At 44.9% G+C, this 9,707-nt stretch overlaps 3 protein-coding genes and 2 non-coding genes across 5 annotated transcripts; 2 read left to right on the forward strand and 3 right to left on the reverse strand.

Annotated features, from left to right (window-relative positions):
• Window positions 1–367: 367 nt before the first annotated feature.
• Window positions 368–2,735, reverse strand: PPTG_07388 (hypothetical protein; the record flags this gene model as incomplete). The annotated part of the gene is made up of 3 exons (XM_008901569.1): window positions 368–583; window positions 638–687; window positions 2,549–2,735. 3 exons carry the CDS (start codon window positions 2,733–2,735, stop codon window positions 368–370), a joined length of 453 nt encoding a protein of 150 aa, XP_008899817.1.
• Window positions 2,736–4,431: 1,696 nt separating this feature from the next.
• PPTG_20532 lies at window positions 4,432–4,512 on the forward strand. Its single transcript has one exon. It is a non-coding gene; the product is annotated as a tRNA-Ser (tRNA).
• A 1,044-nt stretch (window positions 4,513–5,556) lies between these two features.
• PPTG_20533 lies at window positions 5,557–5,637 on the reverse strand. The gene has a single exon. It is a non-coding gene; the product is annotated as a tRNA-Ser (tRNA).
• A 318-nt stretch (window positions 5,638–5,955) lies between these two features.
• On the forward strand, window positions 5,956–6,546 carry PPTG_22094 (hypothetical protein; the record flags this gene model as incomplete). The annotated part of the gene is made up of 2 exons (XM_008901701.1): window positions 5,956–5,992; window positions 6,356–6,546. 2 exons carry the CDS (start codon window positions 5,956–5,958, stop codon window positions 6,544–6,546), a joined length of 228 nt encoding a protein of 75 aa, XP_008899949.1.
• Window positions 6,547–8,128: 1,582 nt separating this feature from the next.
• On the reverse strand, window positions 8,129–8,776 carry PPTG_22095 (hypothetical protein; the record flags this gene model as incomplete). The annotated part of the gene is made up of 2 exons (XM_008901702.1): window positions 8,129–8,179; window positions 8,684–8,776. The coding sequence occupies 2 exons, from the start codon at window positions 8,774–8,776 to the stop codon at window positions 8,129–8,131; spliced, it is 144 nt and encodes a 47-aa protein (XP_008899950.1).
• Between the last annotated feature and the right edge of the window lie 931 nt (window positions 8,777–9,707).

The raw sequence follows: 9,707 nt of genomic DNA on the forward strand, positions 1-9,707 counted from the left end.
TTGCCTCGCGGGTGTGTGTCCTTGAATTTCCTTTTCGTCATGCTTGCCGCTTCCTATAGCGGTATCTTGATAGTTGAGGGTCGATTGGTACTCCTGGCCAAGCAGTAAATCCGGTTAACCTCCTTGAGCTGCACTTGTAAGGGAACGTTCACGAGGTGATGTGATCTGACCAAAATACTATCCAGGTATCACCAACACTAGATCTGCGAATCCCAACCTTCACTGAGCTTGATACGGCCAATATCGTTCCGGATCTTGAGGGCAGGAAGGCACTTGTGTAACACAGCATATTCGACTCTGATTTTATAGTTAGGTCCTATATACCAACTGCCTCTACCATCACAACCTCTTGATCCTTTATCTCCAGCTATGTACCTGTTCTTCCTTCTTGATCTTCGTCGTCCAGCTGTCCTTGTCTTGGCTGATCTGCAACGTAGTCCTCGTCTAAAGGCTGGGTATTGGCGGATCTGTCCCGATAATGACACATATATCCCAGATCCTGACACATACTCTCCAGATCTTGATAATCTTGATGATCTTGATCACTCAGAGTGTGTCGAGTCAGGATCCATCTTGATCCAACCTACACAAGCCTCCACAATGGTCTGACGGTATTTGTGTGTTTTACTAAACGGACCTCAGCGAGAGCAAGACCATACTCCTGTCCCGGTTGGGCCGAACCACCCTCTGCGCAGGCCATACAAGCGCCGACCTAGCTCGGCGAATTGTTGTGGGTTGTGTAAGGAATCCACATCTGACGGTATTTGTGTGTTTTACTACACCACATAAATAATCGAAAAAATAGTTTATCGCCAGGATCTTTTGTGTGCTGGCAAAGCATATACGCAACAAACCGTCAAAGATAGAATTATTTATGTTGAATAAATCATGATCAATTGCATAGGGATCGATAAATTTTGCTAAGAGCACCCTGGGCACTTCTAATATGTCATGCAACGCTTATTTATTCTTCAACAAGTGTCGATTGTTAAAGAAAGAAAGTGCAGTGTTGTAGTGTTGTTCACATCAAATATGGCCTTAACGCATTGCATGTACTCAGTTCAAATATCAGGAATCAGGCAATCTGTCTTAGAACACTTTCCACGTTACATTACCTAACTCCTGCATTAGCCAAATCGATAACTCTTCGCTAGAAGATGCGATACAAGTGTACTTGTGGGCTCGTACCTCCTACTTAATGCATTGATAGGACTAATAAACATCCAATCCTTCGTTTAACGCAGAAAAGTATGTATGTATGAAATTTGCTGGCCCACTCAGCTGCTGGCGAAGAATTGCATCAGACCCGACCTACCTGGGGGCCTGCAGTTGTGTCGTAAACTGCTTGTTAATAGTATGAATGACGAAGGACAAATTGCATATCATTGCTATAACCATATTATCTGGTTATGTACACTGCAAATGTCTTCTGCGTTCTTCACATAATTTCTCAATTGTGTCAAACTGAGTTTTTTTGGGGGCTTGCGAATTTTCTGTTCTAGTGTGCAGTGGTCCCACGACAATTACTGTCGTGGAAGAAACTCGTTCTTAGTAGGCAGCTGAAGATACTTTGCCGAGTAAGAACAGCAATGAACGGAACTGCTTCTGCCCGTTCTCACGAAACCAGTGCAAAATGTCAATCTGTTGATAGAGCTCGAGCAGATTCTAAGCGTCGAAGACGCCATTACTCAACGTAAGCTCCGCTTCTTGCTCCCATTTTACATCTTCCGCATTTTCGTTCTGTTTTCGATTGTCTATGATTTGGGGAGGGGAGAGCAAAGACACTTCCACACAGCCAATTCCAGTCGCATCCACTCAATAATTGATTCGGCCTTCTCTAGCAGTGATTTTCACGAACTAGATTCTTGGATGGAGAGGGACTGGGGCGCCGAACAGGAACGCTCGATTTGACCAAGGAGCTACAGGCTCGTTGGAAGTAATGTCATCTTTGACTTGGTTCTGCAGCTATCGTGAATGAGGAGGTTCACGAACTGCAGTCCTAGCACCGTTCCCATATAATGAACTGTAATAACGTGGCGATTGCAGTCGTGAAAAGAATGAACCTCGCGTTCACGGTAGTATCACGAGTGTCACGGGAGGTTACTTTTTAGCTTGTGTCTCCCGCCGCAATCCCAATCATATCGACGAATAACCCCATTTGAGTAATATTGGAGGGTAGTCCTTCGCTAATCCACCACTTCGCTATCATAGTGTTGGTTGGCTCATGTGACGGTCTGAAGATCTCTACAATGGATGACTTCTTTGCACGACGAACGGGGGGTATTACTCTGTGATTCCCTCGAAAATCCGACAATGCATTGGTTGTAGGTGATGTGCAGCAGAGGCCTTGCTTCCACGTATTCTACTGGTACGCCGCTTGCTATTCGCGTTCTCAACGCAAACTAAATAAATATTGTGGGCCTCCTTGCCTCGTGACCTGCGTGGCTTCACAAATGTTTGGAGCTCGTGAATGCGATCCCAAATGTCATGGGAAAAGTTATCACAACGGAAGTGCACTATCTCCTGCAGGATGCCGAACGAGTCATACCTCTGTGCAGCGTCAATGACACAGTCATCATCTCCACCCTGGTCAGACTCGTGATCCAACCATCAACGACAGGTGTCGCCTTATCCTCAAGTTGACTGACAGTATATATCGGGATATCATCCCCGTCCTCTATCACAATCATATCTGCATCGCTTTCAGTGTCCTCTCCAACTTGCAGTTGGTCCATCTCGACGCAGACGTTGAGCAAACCTGAGCAAGTATGGTGAGCACTTGATACTATGATGGTGAGAATACCGTAGGTACTTACCGTTTGTTCTGCGTCTTGCTGTGTATTTTCAAGCTGCAAAGGTGGTAGACTACCACCGTACACGTTGAGCAAGGCTGGGTTACAACGTTATCTGGCGGCTCAAACTCGCAATGCTTTGCCATGCTCCGCATTGTTGCTGTTTGGGTTTGAATCCAGATGAAGAGTGATTTTCAAGCAGCTAAATGAGGGCTACTTCACTCTTCCATTTTATCTGCAAAATATTAGCAGTTTATTAATATTGGAAGCAATGGAGTATATTTATCAGTACATACTTTGTTCAAGAGAGAACCAAAACTTTATCGATAAAAGTAAAATCATCAGTGACATTGTGGGTTCTACTCCATTTTTTTTTGATGGGCGACTGATCGAGTCGAGCGCAAGTCAATCGCGCGAGCCTGTCAGCAGAATACGATATGTGATTGAAAAGTATTTTGTCTTCACGATGCATTTTTTTTTCTCTGGTCGCTCATCGGACTGGGTGATGCATACTCTGTCTGCTGCGTGGCTTCGCGTTCCCAGACAAGTAGGATGTAGCCAACGACCGCATTGCTGTCGTCAACTGCGTGAAGGACAGCGTCAGCATGCGCGGGTGCCGCCATTGATACGGCGCGGGGGCGTGGTCTTGGTTGACCCAAGCTGGACTGACAGGAAAGTCATCGTTGGGGCTGTCGTTCCGAGTAGCTTAAATATGAAGGTGGAGCAGCTTAAGCGGCCCCTGGGCAAGGAGCATAAAATTTGAGGTAAGGTAAGGATCAAGTTCAAGCATCCACCAAGGAGAGCAACAGCAAGATGCAGATAGTTCATCCATGTATCATGTAAAGAGAACACAACGCTAGAGCTTCTTTTAATTAATTTGCGCTAGATACTGTGGGGGCTAGAGGCAACTGGCTAAGGCCTCCTTCACAATTGCTGTCATTCTGATAAGGCTGACTAAGATCGAAAGGATACAGTTTATGTTTCGCAAAATGAACGACGTTCGTTGATTTAATTGGCGGCTGAATGAACCATATATAACCGAAATTTACAATAAAGTTACAGCTGAAAAGACCACGTGCTACTCACTCATTGACTCACTCACTGACTCACTTACTGACTCACTTACTGACTCACTTACCACTCACTTGTTAACTTGCAAATTAGTTTCACAATTAAAAACATTTTCATTTTGTTCAGGTTACCATGAAACTAGCCTGTTTATACTGAAATGGGTCAAGTTTTCTTACTTGTTGCTTTCACCAATGATTGACTGCTCATACTTACCCGCACAGGGAATATCACCTGATAGTAGCTCTGTCATGATCATTCTAATGATCATTCTAATGGTCTGCAATGACCTACCTAAATTTAGCAATGGAATTAGCAGCTACACGTTGCTCATTCATGATAATATTCGGTTACTTCCTTAAAAACCGGCGTTCAGTTGTCTGTCTTCCATCCCCTTTGTCGTTTCTGGACGCAGTAACAGCAGATCGTTTGTTGAGGACGACCCGCCAAGATTAAGCCTTTATGTTTATATAGCTAATATAAATGCATCATGGCTTCACCTTGGTTTTCAATTGATGTAACGTTATTATGTTAGCTGGTAAATCCAAACTTTCACCTTTGATATTCAATTGACAGCTTGGCCGAGTGGTTAAGGCGATGGACTTGAAATCCATTGGGGTAACCCGCGTGAGTTCAAACCTCACAGCTGTCGAGTTCTTTACTCCATATATGCTTTTGAAAGTTCTTGTCGTTCTTGTCGTTGTTGTTGTTGTTGTTGCTGCCGATGTTGTTGTTGTGTGGGTATGCTTAATCGATTTTGCCGCCCGATTTGCTATTTTAGCTTGGAGGCCAATTTCAATAATGTGGACAGAGATTAGGGTAAGTTGGAGCTATATTTCAGCAGGTTTAGGAGCTTGTGGGTCAAAGGATATCATGTTACGTTGACCATACTTTTCACGATGACTTGTTAGGCTTAACCCTTCACGAGCCTTGTCTAAAGTAAAGTTTACAAGACTAGATCACTTGCTCCTAAAAGGACCCATTTTTCACCCTACTACAATATCACGGTACTCGTTTTGGACCATCTATTGTAACAATCATTGGAGATACTATGTTGATACAATCAGTCCCAAGAATAACATTTGAATAAAGTATACCATGTTGATTACGAATTGGGACCGAAGAGACGCCCGTCTATTATGACGAGGATCCCGAGTGCCTCATCTTTTCCGGATGATAGAAAACATCCAGATGGTGAAAAGAACACGCAGTGAGACGAGCTTGGACTAAGGCTGGACTCAGCAATTAAAAAAAGTCTAATCATTTGAAGCGTATAAATTTAGAGTCAACAGGACTTGTTATTGGGTAAAATGTTAGGAGGATTAATGAGTCCTAAGAGTATTGTGATTTTCATTGAATTGACAAAATGGATGATCAGAGATCTGATGTATCGGACATGATTAGCTGAAAGCCTCCGACATAGAAAGAAGGATTTAGGTAAGGTAGCCATATCGGGATCGATGAGTCGCTGGGTGCTCAGAATTGCAAAGCAGGGGCCAGCATTGCGGTCGCCCGAACGCACTAAGGGTATCTCCAATTAACCACATTATTGAAATTGGCCTCCAAGCTAAAATAGCAAATCGGGCGGCAAAATCGATTAAGCATACCCACACAACAACAACATCGGCAGCAACAACAACAACAACAACGACAAGAACGACAAGAACTTTCAAAAGCATATATGGAGTAAAGAACTCGACAGCTGTGAGGTTTGAACTCACGCGGGTTACCCCAATGGATTTCAAGTCCATCGCCTTAACCACTCGGCCAAGCTGTCAATTGAATATCAAAGGTGAAAGTTTGGATTTACCAGCTAACATAATAACGTTACATCAATTGAAAACCAAGGTGAAGCCATGATGCATTTATATTAGCTATATAAACATAAAGGCTTAATCTTGGCGGGTCGTCCTCAACAAACGATCTGCTGTTACTGCGTCCAGAAACGACAAAGGGGATGGAAGACAGACAACTGAACGCCGGTTTTTAAGGAAGTAACCGAATATTATCATGAATGAGCAACATGTAGCTGCTAATTCCATTGCTAAATTTAGGTAGGTCATTGCAGACCATTAGAATGATCATTAGAATGATCATGACAGAGCTACTATCAGGTGATATTCCCTGTGCGGGTAAGTATGAGCAGTCAATCATTGGTGAAAGCAACAAGTAAGAAAACTTGACCCATTTCAGTATAAACAGGCTAGTTTCATGGTAACCTGAACAAAATGAAAATGTTTTTAATTGTGAAGCTAAGGTCGTGTTCGGTTTCACGACATAGTAGCTGGATCGGGTCACAAACAGCTGCTTTTGACATGAAATTGCACTTTCATCCTAGATATGCAACTCGAACACAAATGTGCACTAATTGCTGCTTTACTGGTTCTCAAAAACGTGCCGGAGCTGTTTTTTAAAACCAGTCGTCTAGACCCCCTCCCCAATAGTGACCAAACTTTCTCATCTTGCAAAAAAGACAGCAGCCATGACTGCTGCAGCCAAAAAGAAGCGTCGGACTTGGACACAAGAAGAAGAGAATCAGCTACTCCAATACTACTTTAGCGCACGCAACGATGCATCGTTGAAAAGCGATAAAGGCATCAAGTCCAAAGCATGGACTCTGATTGTTTCGCGCTTGAAGAAAGATGGCGTCAAAAAGGCGAGGCACTGGGAATGTAGCTGGTATTAGACGCAGTGTTCCTTTTTGATACAGCCTGTAGAAGCCATAAGTCGTCGTCATCATCGTCTCCAACCATTTTGGGTATGATCCTGCAACCGACAAGCAGGCTATCTACCTCTATTTAACACTGTGGTGTTACAATCAATTGGTTGGCTACGGTTATTGGTGTTGTACTTGCTTTGTTGACGCGTACACAGCAATTTCAGCCGGAGCGTTAATCACGCGATTTGGTAATTTAAAGTCAAACACGACCTAATATGCGAGTTAACAAGTGAGTGGTAAGTGAGTCAGTCAGTGAGTGAGTGAGTTAGTGAGTGAGTGAGTCAGTGAGTGAGTCAGTGAGTGAGTATGTATATGGAACCAGTATTGTTATCACTGTTGGAAAGGTTGAATGCTTGAGCAGCCAATCAAATCAAACCTTCATGTTTTAACTGTGAGCGCTAGGCAGTGCCTGACTGAGCGCCGCAGAGTGTACAGAAAAGCTGTTGGTGTATTCTTATGGCTTGTTATTTGACTGTGAATGGCACTGAAGGCTAGAGCCATTCCCTCCACGTAATATAGTTTCAACATATACACTTCGCCAACCCTTCCTACCAAGTTGTTTGGTGGTGCTGGTTGCTGCAGTGACTGCACATAGTTAGGCAGCATCCACTTCACCGGATAGTAGCTAGTATCACGTATTCCTTGCGCCGGTGCCACGTGAAACATCACCGCCACCGTCCGTTTTGCATGTACTTTTGCGATAATTTCATTGCGGCCAATCAAATCAAACCTTCGGCGCTTTCTTTTTACCAATCAGAGCAAACCTTCCTGTTTTTGGAGGAAGGTTCGAGTTGAAAAGGACGGGATAGGTAGATTTGATCTGATTGGCTGCTGAAACCTATCGTCTAACCGTGATAACCCCTCTTGTCATCTCAAGATATCATGGTCAAGTTTTCATAAAGCCCTGAAAGAGAGCAAACTCGAAACGTCGAAAAAAAAATGGTGAGTAGGGTTATTTGATTTTACGTGCTCTTATTGGTATATACGGCCTTTCACTGGATATGCTCTGCGTGTGCAATCACAGAAATGTTTTTTTTTCTTTGTACAGTTGTGTACTTGCCATTATCTTAACTGGTTTGACATAACTTTTAACCATTTTGTTCCCCATACACTTCCTATTGTACGTAACAATAGGAAATGTATGGGGAGCTTGCCTAATCAGTCACTGTCGTAAAATGATGCATAATGCCACGTCTGACAGCTGTGGTGAAGCGATTTCCGAGAAATGTCATGAAGGACGCTTCCCAGACTGATTAATCAAGATGATGGATGGCGACCTGACACTATTCCAGAAGAGTGACAGGATCAAAATCGTTCAAGGTTGAAGAGGCGGCGAGAGTGGCACCAAGGATCTCGCGATCTGGGTTCAGTGGATCTGGATCCAAAGGATCCCAAGGCAAGATCGCGATCCTGGTCGGCGTCGAGAAGGCAAGGCGATCTCGGAAGGCAAAGGTGATCAAGGCTATAAGGACATGAAGTGGAAGTCTACGCTACGACGAACAGGTGAAGTAAGCATGATGAGTGTTCAAGGTGATGAGCAGAGGTAGAATCAGTAGCATATGGCCGCCTGGTAGTCGTGATGATTGATGGGACCACCAGGCTAATACATAAATCAGAGTCGAATTTGCACTGCAGACCACACGTGTCTAATTTGCATCAGGAAGGGCAAGTGACCGCTGCGACGAAGGAGAGGAATTACATTAGCCGCTTGCAGCGCTAACCTGTGTAGAGTTAGTTGATCTAGTGTGTGTTATTAATATCTGGTAATATATATACTGGATCCAGCCACCTAGTGATCTACTCTCAAATATAGATCCCAGATCACTCGGAGTTCATTGCTTGGCCGGCAGATCCCTCGACTCTCAACGGCCCCCAAGTCCCCGCTATAGGAAGCGGCAAGCAACCGTAAAGGAAGACCTACAAGGCAACCCCCCCCCCCCCCCCAACCAACCAAGGCAACCCTAAGACCGGGTCCAGATCCAGGCCGTCAGATCCAAGCTCGAGTAACCGCTTAGGATCTGGACTTCTACGGCAGCAGAGCGAAGAGTTTCCGCGCTGCTCCACCCCATTTCCCACGTCTCGCCAAGGCGTTCAAGCCTCACACCTTGAACTCTTCAGTAGTTACTGGAAGAGCAAGATCCTGCCCATACCTTCGGGTACACGAGGTGAGGATGTTCAGCACAAGATCACGGATCATCGGGGGACCACCTCCGTTAGTCGGTAGTCTGGGCCAGGTGGAAAGAGGGAACCGGCGATTTCGCAGATTTCGCTGATCCCGCTACATCACAATGACAGCCATCCAAATATTAACTTAGGGAAATCTCGAATATAAACGCTGATAATTTGTAAAACGTGAGATAGCATTATGATGCAGCCCGAAAGGGCATAACGAATAACAGAACAGAATTTCCACTCAAGCACACGAGCGAGGTCCGGCTTCAAGGTAAGAGGCTTTTCGGGGAACAGTGGTTTTATTTTGTAGTGGCTTTCTTTTCAACTATCGATTGATCTGATTGGTCGGACACGCTTCTTTACCGATTTGCAACAAAACACCCTGAAGAAGGTGTTTTGTTGTCAAGGCCACCGGTTTTGGCTGGCTTACCACCACCAACCCGTCAATGGAGCACTGTGAGCTCCTGGTCGCGGTATCTACAGCTGCTGCTGTACAAGCTGCTGCCACGGCTTAACGAGCACCCCCGGAAAACATTCTAACGCTCCACAACATCGACTTTGACATGATGCTCGCTCAAGAGGAGTATGACGCTTGGTTTCGTCGTCATCTTCGCTGCAGCCAAGCGTCATTTCGAGCCATCTGCTCCATTCTTCGCGGCGTTTTACAAGGTTACACTGTCGGCGCATAAAACAAACTACACGGATTCGAGAAGAAGGTCGCTATGCTGCTACATTTTCTGGCAACTGGAAAGGGCTATAGAGGCACTGGGCCTGCGGTTTTGATTGAGAGCTCTCCGTGCCATCGCTTTTTGCGGTTCTATGCGAAATCCAGTGATTATTTCCCCGAACAGCCTCTAAGCGTCTGGATAAGTTTGTCTGAGTGTGTTATGCCTGTCGGTGGACTCGAAGCTTACTCGCGAGGGTTTATTTGGCAAGGCCAAGTGTGGTGGAGTGGG

This window comes from Phytophthora parasitica, assembly GCF_000247585.1.
Source record: "Phytophthora parasitica INRA-310 unplaced genomic scaffold supercont2.11, whole genome shotgun sequence".
In the NCBI taxonomy this organism is placed as follows: Eukaryota; Oomycota; class Peronosporomycetes; order Peronosporales; family Peronosporaceae; genus Phytophthora; species Phytophthora nicotianae.